Source organism: Micrasema longulum, unplaced genomic scaffold (genome assembly GCF_059751315.1).
Source record: "Micrasema longulum isolate JH-2025_06_02 unplaced genomic scaffold, ASM5975131v1 h1tg000409l, whole genome shotgun sequence".
In the NCBI taxonomy this organism is placed as follows: Eukaryota; Metazoa; Arthropoda; class Insecta; order Trichoptera; family Brachycentridae; genus Micrasema; species Micrasema longulum.
This window is the reverse complement of record NW_028277609.1, coordinates 99,256-112,885: the sequence shown is the minus strand read 5'-3', so window position 1 is coordinate 112,885 and position 13,630 is coordinate 99,256. Positions and strand designations below refer to the sequence as shown.

The following is a 13,630-nucleotide window of genomic DNA, read 5'->3' as shown; positions in this document are numbered from 1 at the left end:
TCGGAATTTATTCCCCGCACCCCTCATTCTTAGGTTCAGTCGACAAATATTATTCTCGAGGTCATCAAAATTATTATGTTTGGTACTTAAGTTTTCTTAATAGCCTTTGACGATATGTATGCCGTATCATCTTGTATATTTATTATTCTGATAAAATTATTTATCATATCAATATTAGTATTATTCCTAACTTTTGAAATACGGGTATTTTAAAATAAAAATATAACACACCTCGAATCGGGTTGTGGTCCCGTGGCTAGTGTTGCGGACTCACGAATCAGAGGTCCGACGTTCAACCCTTATTTACTTCACTCTACCCCAACTTAATTTCCATTTTCTAATGGTGAGCTTTTTATAACTCATTGAAAATGGCCACCAAAATTAAGATATTTGGGTAAATTATAAAATCGCTAATATTTATTGAAAAAAAATATATATGTACATTTTAATGATCTTTTTTCCATAGTTTATAAAAATAGTCATATCAACAATATTTTGAGTTTGTCCAAATGTTTGTTGACAAGAACTAGATTCAATCCCCTAGGGAGTTTTAAAAATTTACATATAACATAAAGCAGGGTTTATAAAGTTTTTCAGGAACGGAACATTACGCAAATCCGAAAATTTTAATGGAACAATGAGCTTATTTTTTGCGTTAGGTAATTCATAATATTACCAATAAAAATTAGGAGTGTTGTAAAACATTTTTAATTTATTTAGTAATTTTAGCAATTCACATAAAAATATGAGTGAACGATAACTCGGATAATTTTGAATTTTTGGATCGCAAATCTTTTTGATAACAGGCAGTTGGTGAGTTTAATTTCATATCATATATTCCACTTTGACTTTCAGCATAGTTAGAAAATCCCACTTCGCATAAATTAGTTGTAAAAAACCGGAAGTAAAACAATGACAGCTTGTTTTGACACATTGCTCTGCTCTTCTAATAAACTCGTCCAAGTATCACTGTTTTTTTTAGTTTTGTTTCAAATCACATTTCAAATAAATAAATGCAATAATCGATTTAACTTAAGTTAAAGTCCTATTTTTAATATATTTCCTATAACGTCTAACCCTTCCTTTAACACAATTACCTCCTCCCTTAACCAACCCCACCTTCAACACAGTTACTGATATTTTGATTCTCCTGTAATTCTACGAGTACATCATCATCACCTACTGAATATTTTGAGGCGATTAAATAATATTTTTATGATATTATTTATCGAATATTATATTTAATCTACTATTTACTACCTTTTGTACTATTTTTTGTTAATTTTACATTTATACAATGATCTGGGGTGGTATTCTGAACGCAAAAGAGCGCATTAGAAAACGCATTGTTAACGCGTATTTACATACTAAATACACGCCAACAGAGCGATCTATTTGCTCGCAATTACGTTCAGAATACCAGCTTTTTTGTCTGTCCCAAAATTATTGTATTTATTTCATTGTTTATTTATTTTAACGTCAATGTAATATAATAAGAAGACGTCATTCTCGTAAATATTCTTCTTTAAGATTTTTCATACCAAGGTCACTCAAAAATATTTTTCAAGTAAAAACTTTTTTTTTGCCAAAAACAAAAAATCTTTTATGATTATTGTTAAATTTCCCTAACTCGTTATTGTGCTACAGTTTAATAAATTTATATCATCATCAAACCCTAACCTTCGCCTAATAGTGCATAGGGCAATGCATTGGAATAATGCTTATCTTTGACATGAATGTAAGATGATAAGTCTTTTGATTTAGGTGTCAATCCAGGTACAGTGGAATATTGCCGTCGAAAAGCTCTTTATAAACAATTTTTTCTTGTTGACCCTACCAAGAATCGAACCAAAGACCTTAAGCATAGTAGGCGAACACGCCAGCCACCACCCTACGAGGTGGACTTTTCTCCGCTCGATTATCGTGTTCAAATGTTTTACCTTATAGTAAGTAGCCATCGAGTCGAAAGCACTCGTTCATGATTCTGGTTCTATTTTACACACATAACTGTATGCTTTTTTCGCCCAGACAAATTCGTAATTAATTGATATGTGATGCAAATTTGAAATTGTTTAACATTATTTTCCTTTCTTTTCAGCTGACAAGGTTCCCGGCGGGTTTCCCTCGATAATGCCACCAGCCAGCACCCAAGTGGTGGAGATAGGTCACGCCACGGTGCTGCTGTGCGCCGCCAGCGGGAATCCTTCGCCTCGCGTGCGCTGGTTGAGGGACGCCATGCCGCTGGACATACGCGCTAACCCGCGGTACACCCTGCTGGACGGAAACATGCCAGGTAAGTTGGATGCGCCTACGTAGCCTAGTTTTGGTAGAAATGTAACCGAGATGACATTTACAGGCGCCAAACACTGTTTTGTTAGTTTCCGCATGTTTACCGCCTGAAAATGTTTTCTCCGAGTTCTTGTTCCTATCTCTGTTATGTTATGCTTGTTAACCGTTTTAAGGTGGCGTAGCATTAACTTTAAATGGGTTTTTACCACAGGAAAATGCTATTTTGGTTATTGTCTGCCTGTTAAAGGTCTGTCAATGTCTATTTACGACCAGCAGTGTGATCACGAACACTTTGTAGGGGGTTAGAAAAAGCGTTGCTACCACGTAATTAACGTACTCCTTGCGTTCTAGCAACGCTTTTACTAACCCCTTTCTAACTAAAGAACATGGAAGGTTCCAGGTTCGATTCCCGGTGAGAACACAAAAATTAAATGTGATTTTTCTCAAGCCTGGATGTTTTGCAAAACATGTGCTACCTGGGGCACTCTAGATACTTCACCTCTCTAGGCCCAGAAGGGCTCATTTCTGCGTTTATCGTCTGGGCTGGTATTCCAAACGCTCTCGTGGCCATATTATCTCGTGTATTAACATACAACATACACGAGAACGACCGTTTTCTCGTGCCACGAGCGTGGTTCAGAATAGCACCCCTGGTGATTCTGACTCAACTTTTGCGTTTTTACCGCCTGGTACTGTCTTATTTAATTTCTGTGTTTTTCCTATCTAGAAATACTAACACAGTTTCTGCGTGCTACCCGCGGGTTATGCTGTTATACTACCGTCATAAGCAAAAAGTCAGCTTTACGACAAAAATCACAAAATGAGTTCAATATGAGGTACCTAATGTTCTACATGAAATTCCGAACCGTTTGATATCAAACAAACGGTAATAAAAAAATATTTCCTTACGAAAAACGATATTGTTTTCTTGTGTTATTATTATATTATATATTATTGAATACCGTGTTTTTTTTTAATAAAACGGTATTCAGAGATTCATAAGCAAAAATACAGTGAAGATATGACACACACTTATTTTATACTTGGAAGCAATTGACGAACTGTGTTTTTACTTATGATTACTTACAGTTTTTATTAATTTGCATAAAGTTGATAAATACTAAAAAGCGTCATATCTCAAAATACGACTTTTGCAAATAGCTGCCCTTTATGCTTATGAGGCAGTATAGCGGATGCCATGGCGTGTTTTGACATAAAACGAGTTAAAGTAGCTTTTCTCTACGCGATTTATTTTCTTCGTACATTTTTTACCCACGATTTTTTTCTCTACGCAGCCGGCTCATGCTATAAATATTTTTCAGTTGATGCCCTGGTATCATTTGGTTTAGTTTACATGTATTATTAAATACTTAATTGAAAATCAGCTGACTGTAAATAAAATCAATCAATGTTTCGCATTAACAAATTATAGTTCCCTTTTTTCAAATTTTCATTTTATTATATCGTCCTTTTTAGCGGTTTTAAGCAGGCGGTAATGGTCTTCAGAAAGCAAGAACAGTATTATGTTCCTTTATTTAATTATGCATTCAAAGTTGGATAATACACAAACGTATCGACAAACTTGAGTTAACAAACAAAGTTGGTTAAACGGGAAAGCATAAGCAATCATTACCAGTAACATAGTTTTATTAATAGTTTAATTTTATTCGTGAAATATAATGACAATTCAAGACACTAAAAATGCCACAATAGACACGAACTGAACAAAGATACCCATTTTTTTTAAAAATAGTTTGAATTTCCTTAATTCTTTTTTGGTTCTGATTTGCTTGCAGATTGTTCCTTTTGTTAAGCTCGTTTTTCGCAGTACCTGTAAAGTGGTTTTTCACGAATTTAATAATATAAAATTAAATATTATTGTGTGTGCCTACTATTAAAAAAAATCTCGCCTACACCAACAGAGATTTGGGCTGTATCGCTTATTTTTTTTTTTTGAAAAACATGAAAAAATTGAGAAAATATGAATGTAATTTGCATCATTATCCCCTTCCGGCACCCATTGATGCATAAACCACTGCATTGGTAAACCAAATGCAGCGTAGTTTATTATCTGTTAGATAAAGGCAAGGAGATCAGTCTTACGCTTCAAGTACTTGTCCAGGGCAGGCTTATTGCCAAATGGCTTCCAACCAAGCAATAAAATAAAGGTTTTTTTAAAATATAATTTCAGTTTCAAAGCGTGTTTAATAGGTTATAAAATAAAACACTAAAGAATGTATACAAAATAGAAATAGGAATATTTCTATATAAGTTACATAAAATAAATACCTGTATTCAATGGGAAAGGGGAATGAAGAGGAAATGTTAAGAAAGAGATGTGAGATGTTTCTTCAGGCGTGATTTAAACAGAGATTCTGTAAAAAAATATTTTTAATAGTGGATAGGGGAGGATTCCACAGTCGAGCCGCATGGACACTATGAGTTAGAGAAGAAAGGAATTGTGTATTGGTATTAAGGTGGTGCTTTGAAAATAAAAACTGAGAGGTAAACCATAAACTTATAAGCGTTGAAATTTTTCACGGAGGTACAAGTGTACAGGAGCGTCAGGACTATGTACAGTGAACAGAAGTAAGGGGAATGAAATATATTTACGTATATATTTCAAATTATTTCAGTTTTAAAACGTACAGAGGTTCATTGTTTCAGGTCACGCCTAGCTAGATAATTCCTGTGTTTAGGCAGGACCTTCTTTTTAACATGTGTTTTTTTCATTAAATTATGCTTAAACAATTAATAGTTATAATAATAATAATACATAAAAAAAATAAATATAAATTACAAAACATTCCGGTGATAATAAAAATGGAAGCGAAAGTAATAATTAGAGAATGTACCGTTAAAAAAAATAACGTTTACCTTAATAATATTGTTGTTTTTTGTTGATATTTCTTGATAAAACTCCATAGTTAATTATTATGATAAAATTATAAATAAACTTATTAATGAAACTTCTTGATTTAGTTTTACTTTTTATTATTTTGACCAACGAGCGCTTTCGCCTAAGTAGGCATCTTCAAGACCAGTCTTGAAGATGCCTACTTATTTACATTCTATCATAATCGTTAACCTTAATGCTAATAATAATAAGAAAATTGAAACAAATATTAATTACTAAACTTAAAAAATATGCATTCATAAAAAGAACAAGGAGATACTTTACAACTAGAACAGACACAATTTTTAGTCAAATAAATAATTTACAGGAAATAAAAAGGTCTACTCCTTATCCACCTGCTCACCATTTTTTTCATAAACATTGTAACTAACATGCGCATTCGTGGCAGTGTTCAACGTGTTAAAAACTCTGGGCCCTATACTTTGAAATGCCTCTGAAAAAAGGCTGTTCTACTTTGAGGTATCCCGAAGTTTATGCTCATTGCATAATGTCTTGTTTTAATATTTTGTTGTGTTTTATTTTTTTTTAACAATCACTCCGCTGCTTGAATTTAAGCCATTTCAGTTTGTCCTATTTTATTTCTTGTTTTATTTCACTGTTCTTTTTAATTTTTTTTAAATAGACTTCCAGAATTATTAAAATTCTATATTCTTTGGGTCATAATTTTTCCATTTTTCTTATCTTAACTTTTCGAATTCAATTTTATAAAGAACTACCATACAACCATAACACTGGTCGACGCGGATTTGTAGGCCAAGACAAATGTACTTTCGTTGTTTATATTACTGATTGAGTTTTGTTTGCTTTCATAATAAGACGTGATAAATATTTAATCAGGACTTTGTTTACAGATAGCATTGACCATTTACTTGTTGATCGCGATCACACAAGTTGTTTTTATATTTTATTTATGAACTTTGTAAATTAACGTACATACTACTGTTTTATTTTGAAAATTGCAGAAATTTTAATATTTCATATAATATTTATATTTGAAGCACTAACTTTGTGGTTATTCATTAAAATAAAGTTAATAAAACAACTTTGTTTTAGACCACTATTTTTTTTTTGTTAGAAACAAAGTTGTTTTATTTATTTATTTAATATTTCAGTTTATTTATGACTAGACTCAAAATAGCGAGATTGAAGTTGAATAAATACGAAATTATTAAATTATTTTGAACAACAGAGTATGAATGAAAAATGTTTAGGTATATAATTTTTGTAAAATTAATTTAATAATCCATATGGGTTTATAAATGAATTTTCAAATTAAAAAAAAAAAAACTTTATGTAAAATTTTCCTGTATATCTTTTCTCTTCTCAGATAATTGCAAAATTTTACCAAACAATTTTGATCTATAAATAATTATTTTACGAAAAATATTATGTGTTTGTCTATTTTTTTGTGGACGAGGACTGGATTTCATTAAGATTTAATAATTAACATTTTACAACGGAAATGAAGAACATTCATTATAGAGAAGGAAATATAGAAGTCAAGGCATTTGCGAAATGCTGAATGTGACACAGCGCGTAAAGTAGCCGCTTAAATCAGCTTATGACATTTCATAACCCTGTAAATGTCTTCCATATTTCTTTTCTAAAAGTTTCCATATTTTTTTTGCAATACGTTAATTATTTTACCACTTATTTCAATAAAAATGTATTATGTCACAGAAATAAAAGACAAGTGATACTTAATTCCACCAATTCAAAATATTGTTCGCAACTTCTTTGAAAAATAATAATGAACTGTCACTTACAATTTTCACTAATTCGCGTAATATTATAATAACTGTAATTTTTCTCCCTTAACCGCGACGAGTTTTTGTGACTATTGCAATAAATTGTATGTATTTATTGCTTCCTCTAATGCCTCGAGTAATAATACTCGGATAACAAATGAAACAATAAGTCTACGTGACAGGATATTGCGCTTTCTAACTATCCAGCACGTAGTGAGAACTAGGAGGACTTTCCGCATTATTGTATCGTGTCCGAGGAGAGCCCCGTGAAGTTTCAGAATAGAGAAAGTAACTCTCCTAACTTGCGCTGTTACAGCTTTGACAATCGTTTTATTTCCTAGAGCGCCATTGTTTTATTTCTTTCTAGACCGTCCTTCGCTCCGAGAAACTTGATTTCTATCGTTCCTCGGGGACACGTTGTCTCGTTGTTGTTTTAAATAATGATGTAAACACTTATAGCCCCAATCAATGGCTTTTTCAGTCGCGTCATTGTGTTACCCGTAGTATGTGATCTCGCGAAATGCAACAAAAACAGACCGAGAGTATGTTGTTATTGCGTTAATGTTATCATGAGACAGTTCAGTGCCATGGGAAATAGGATATAAAATATGATTTCTTACACGCGATAAAAACTACATTATCTCTGTTTAAATCACGTCTGAAGAAACATCCCCTTTCTCTTCCTTAATCTCTCCTCCTTTCCTTTTTCCTATTGAGTAATAGTTTTGATTTAAGGTAATTTATAAACTAATACGTTAATTTCTGTTTTTATATATCTTTAGCTTTTTAATCTTTATTTTCTATTAAATATGTTCCGTAACTTGAATTATAAAAATAAAACTTTTATTTTATCGGTTGGTTGGAAAAAAATGCCATTTGGCAATAAGCCCGCCAATGTACAAAAAACATTATGTACAAAAAGTTAGTAAAATTTTTAGAAATTAGAGCATTTAATTGTACCGCGAGTTTCTTGAAACTGTATGAAAAATGAAATAAAAATGGTTTTAATAAAAATGAACTACTTTGAACGACGTCATGAGTTCTTGTATATCAGCATATAATAGTGTTGTGATAGATTTCCGGTTTACGGGAAGCCAATCTCCCGAGCCGATAACTTACCGTCTAGAACTTGTTTAGAACTCACCGTCTAGAACAGGCGGCGTAATTTAAAAACTACAAAACTTTGAAAAATCGTAGCATTGATGATGAGATACCTCAAAAAAATTAAATCGACTTAAGAGTATTGATTTACGTAAAAAAATTACATGAAATACAATTCTTATGTTGTATCAGCTGAATTGCAAATTTTACATTAGATTACCGGTTTTTTTATAGTTCGCTGATTGGATTTCTTTATTTTTATTTTATTTATGCGAGAGAATATCTTATTTTAGATAAGCAGAAATGACTTGTTGATTTAGTAAATGTGTACCTAAGGCTATCGAATATATATCACAGTGTAGTTTCTTTCTCGATGGAAAAATTCCTCCCTGTTCTCGATTGAAAAACGAAAACATCTTCTGACGGCAAACGTGAAATTTCGTGTTCGGTGACGTTGCAGTCGCTTTCCGGAGCGAAACGAGCAATAATACTGAATGGCCTTACTTTTTAATCTGTTCTTTGGAACAAAAGTTCTTCTACAACAATGTTATAATGTGTTATTTGCCCCTAATGGAAAATTCATTCCTCTCCCGTGACCGCCCGTGTATCTCACCGGGACCTTCCCTATCTTATTTCGTAAGAGATTCTTCCGCGGAAGGAAAACTTTTGTCATAGGTCATCTTTTTAATTTCTTTCTTATTGAATTCTGTTTCTCCCGCCTGTGTTCGCTCTATACCGTCTCCGCGTCTCCGCGGCGCGGCGATACAATATTATTTTTCATTATAAAGATTTGCCGTTTTCATTACTTCGCCTTCCGCTATCGGTTTATATTACTCTCTACCGAACCAAAATTACGTTATTTTCTTTTGATCATTGCTGCGATTGTGAATTTGTTATTCTGGCTGTAGATGAAATGAAATACAGAGACATTTTCAGAAAATCAGGCGTTTAGATCCAATAGATATTTTTTTATAATTACCATCAGTTTTCAGAAAATAACTTAGTTTTTCCATTTTTTTAAAACTCAGTTTTTCATTTTGTTGTTTTTTTTTCCATAGTAAAAAAAAACAACAAAATGAAATGAATATTTAAGGGTGTAGTCTGGTAAACGCACGCATAATGAGGAAATCATACGGTTTTGCCATTATAAATTTAATTAATTTTTTTAATCGCGCAATAATAAAAATAGTAATAAAACATAAATTAGATAAAAACCATTATTTTTAAAGGTATTTCTATTAAAAAATATACTTAAATTATACTAATGTTACTAAAATATAATTTCTTTAAGACCGGTAGATAACGCCATTTTAAATTTAGACTAAACTTAGGTATCTGGGTTTTTATATAAAGACTAAGTATTTATTACCTTCATATGAAGATTACATGATCAGTCCTACTCTTCAGGTACCAGTCCAAGGACTATGAAATATTCTAGTGTAACAACTCATTTTTTAAATAAATATTTCACATCAACCATGTTGGTAATCGAGTCCGAGACCTCTTGCATGGTAGGCAAACGCGCTGACCACTACACCTCGCGGCCTAAAATAAGAGTAAGACAAATAAAATAAGCTGATTAGCAAGTTTAAATATTTAGAGATTTTTTATTAATGATCTTTTTCACATTTAAGAAGGTTTTCCTACCTCAATAGTTAACATTAAAAAGTACAAGACTGGCGCATTCACCCGCCATTCTTTTGATTGTTTTAACGGTGGTCAATATTTTTCTGTCCCTGGTCTGGTACCTAAAGCGTTAGACTGACCATCCTATCTTACACGTAACATAAATAATCTAGGTAAGCTGCGATTGAAATGCCAATGCCCTACGCATCATTGGGTGCAGATAAGGGAATGATGATAAATTTGTCTTCTGGAATATTGTAATATTAATAAATATCTCGATTCTAATAATAATAATAATTGTAAAAGTAATCATAGTTTATTAACAAAATAACAATTACTTTATCTACTACATATAAACTCAGGTAGTAGATATCTCTGGATCATGTTTAGTCTGCCTAACTAGGTACAACCTGTTTTAAGGCAGACATTTTAATGCAAAAATAAACAATCACATTACTACCTACTAGTTAATTTGCTATACAGCTATCCAATATTAATTTATACTATTTATTATTTAAGAATGTATTTTGAGTAAATTTTCCGATTTTTCTCGACCTAAGCCCGGTAACCAATTTTTTACATTTTTTAAAAATTGAATCCGGGTTAATAATGGTTCCAATTGTTCGTTTTTTTCTGGTGTCCCAAGATGGCTGAAATTAGTTTATTTATTTATTTAATAGCATAATTATACATTTTTACAATTTAAAAAAAAAAATTACTTGTTGTACTTTTACTAAAACTAAAATCCCACCAAGCCACTTTTTGTAGCTTGTTGGTGTTAGTTTGAAATTTATTTCACCATCAGGGCCTTAATTACAATGGAGAGTCAACAGAGTTATCTTCGACAGTCTATAAAGAAAAACCGGAAGGTATAATTTTCTATAAAAACTTATCAAATATTAGCAAACTCTTCAGCGTTAATCCAGCCTTCAACTTCATTCCAATTTAAACGAAACCCGTTTTTATTGATTTTAATTATAGAATGTGAAATTGTGAACTTGCAGTTTTGTTCTGTAGTAAAAATTACTTACATTAGATTCGTGACCCGTGAGTACCTTTTTGCAAATCTGTTGTGAATAAATTTGATTCCGATTGTTTATTATTCTCTTTTTGTTTTCTGGATTCAGCTTTCCTCTATATTTAAAAATGTAAAAAGCCCTATGGACTAAATAAATACGTGATTTCTATAAATAGTCCTTATCAGAAACATTACCTACAGAACATGCTCAACATTTTTCTCATTAATCTTATTTACGGTGAAATAACCCGAGTCATACTAAACACTTGAGGACAATTCTGGCAATAAATATTTTTTGTTGGCTGTGTATCATGGCTTTAGTAAGATTCCATCACAGGTAAGGAATCAATTTTTTTTTTTTTTTTAATTACGACGTTCCTAATACAAAATGACGTACTAACATGTAGATAGCATGTACTTACTTAACATAGCGGGTTTTCGTTTTGTTCAAAACACGTATTTTGTATTTTGATATCGATTCATCTGTTTTTCGTATTGTTAGCGGTTTGTTTTTCTTTGTCCGACGATATAAAAAAACGTCGTTCACCTAAAAAGTGTAGAAGGTTTACACTCTAAGCCGACGAAATTTCAAGCCTTCTGAAATTACAGATTGCTGCTTCCGATTTGATGCATTTCATATAGTGTATATTGGATCAGTAATGTGTAGAGATGGGCCGAGTACTCGTTTAATACTCGGTACTTGGCGTATTCGGCGTTTTTTTACTACTCGTACTCGGCCGAATAACTTTAAAATGTTTAAATGACGTTTATATGACGAGTATACTCGGTTTAACTAAAGTAATATAATATTTTGGGAAATATAATGAAAACGTTCATTAATCTTTGAAACCCATTATCTTTCACTATGGAAATCGGTTGGTTGTCAATAGCAATCATTTCAGCGACAGCTTTGTGGATTTCTTTAGCCCGCGAATAATTTATATCCCACTTTGCCGCAAATGACTTCTGAAGGATTTGATGCACCTTTGTTGCACGAAGTTGAAGCAGCCGCCTCTCGATTTTGGGATCTTTCGGATAGAGATTCATTCTGTAAATCTTTTGACTCCTCTTTGTGTTTAATTTTAATATGTTTTAACATCGCCGTCGTAGAAGCATTACTTCCAACACTACTTTGTGAAATCAAAAAATTGCACTGGGAACATTTCACTTCGGTTTTATCTTCTTCAATCTCGTCGTGAAATTTCCAAATTTGCGATCTGTTGTGTGAACTTATCTTGTAAACAATTTCTGTACACGAAGAATAATATTTATCAATTATTTATGCAATTTGACGCGCACCGAATGCTATTTTGTTGTAAAATAACAAACCACTGATTAGCCTAGACGGGGCGGGAGGCGGAGTGCCGCGTGCCGGTCGTGCGCAACGGGGAAGCACCCGCGGACCTGTTTAAACCTGTTTTCGCGCCCCAAACAAAGCATTTGATTGATTGAACCGAGTTATTCGGCCGAGTACTCGGTTTGGAAAACATCAAACCGAGTAAAACTCGTACTCGGTAAAACTTGTACTCGGAGCATCTCTAGTAACGTGCAAACCCCTGTCTCTATATAGTATTCCCAACATAACATATTGACCTTCTGTTGTGTCCACAGGCGCCCTCCAGATCACCAAGAGCGAAGAAGAGGACAAAGGGAAGTACGAGTGTGTGGCGGATAACTCCATCGGCACAGAGTACTCAAAACCAACTATACTCTACGTCAAAGGTGAGTGCGAACATTTACCCAACGTTTACAGTCTATGTGTAGCTGGAGAGTCCTTACTGAGAATTCCTCCAGTCACAGTGTCTTATGCATCAATGTACTGCTTTCAATACGATTTACCTAAATATTCATTCGCCTATTATTTTATTTACACCTTACTTCGAATACGAAAATAAACGTATTATTTATGCTCATGTTTTTCGACCTTGCAAGATTATCCCTAAATACGCGTTGGAAAATCTGCCGAGTAACTTCGTATTAAAAGAAATGTCATCGCGCGTCAATGGCATAATGATTCGCACGCGCTTAGCCGCCGCACAAAATGTATGGGAAAATATACCGCTGGAATATTCACAACTCCGTTTATTTTCTCTTTAATATTTATTACCCGATGAAATGATTAATCGCGTGTTTGACATGCGTTAGTATTTGTGTATGTCAACGAATAGACTTACTCTTTAACCAATTATTATCGATACATTAAGTAAAACAAACAAAGCGTCAAGTTTTCATGTTATCATTACAAATATTGAACATTTTCAAACACTCGCAGAGTCAATTCCAAATGTTGATATTTGACGACTCTTTTCATGGCGAAACGGCGATACTGTGCCCGTGACAGTAAAATAATTTAATTTGTTCCTCTATATCTATGCGGAAGCCAAACACCAAAAGTCATTAATCAATAATCAGAATTGGGTTGGACGATATTTTTATTTATTTTTTTACTTCCGCAAGTCATTTAGATCAAAATACATTGATCGTTATTTCAAACGAAACCAACGTTCAAAACCTTTTTAGTGTTTCTTTCCACTTTTGTGCACTCAAGTTTACAATTTATTTTTTTGTGTCTCTAGAATTCCACGTACATCGCGCATTCGTATTTTCTTCCTAACATCGGTACGGCTTTTTACGTTTGCACAAAAATACATTTCATCTCCGTATATAAAGTTTGCTATAGATCTACAACTTATTTGCCAAATAAATTAATATCAAGATTTGCATTTTAACAACATTATTTAATGACTAGTGATGTAATACGTAAAATCGATTATGATAATCGAATTATCAGATTTTTTCAGATAGTTTTATAATAAATTATTTTCATTACCAATAATATAATTTATTGGGATAAATCACAAGTAATTTCTAATCATAGCCGACAATCGATATTATGTTATTGGAGAATGTTCCTAAAAAAACGTGCGAGAA

General features: G+C 32.6%; 1 protein-coding gene across 4 annotated transcripts in view; it reads left to right on the top strand.

The window, feature by feature from the left end:
• Window positions 1–2,104: 2,104 nt before the first annotated feature.
• Window positions 2,105–13,630, top strand: part of Lar (tyrosine-protein phosphatase Lar) — a 66,806-nt gene continuing 55,280 nt past the window's right edge. For all 4 annotated transcript variants that reach the window (XM_088226120.1, XM_088226118.1, XM_088226119.1 and 1 more), the window contains exons 1-2: window positions 2,105–2,293; window positions 12,311–12,421. In XM_088226120.1, coding sequence (XP_088082246.1) covers window positions 2,131–2,293; window positions 12,311–12,421 — 274 coding nt within the window. In that variant the 5' untranslated portion in view covers window positions 2,105–2,130. The remainder of the gene's footprint in view (window positions 2,294–12,310; window positions 12,422–13,630) is intronic.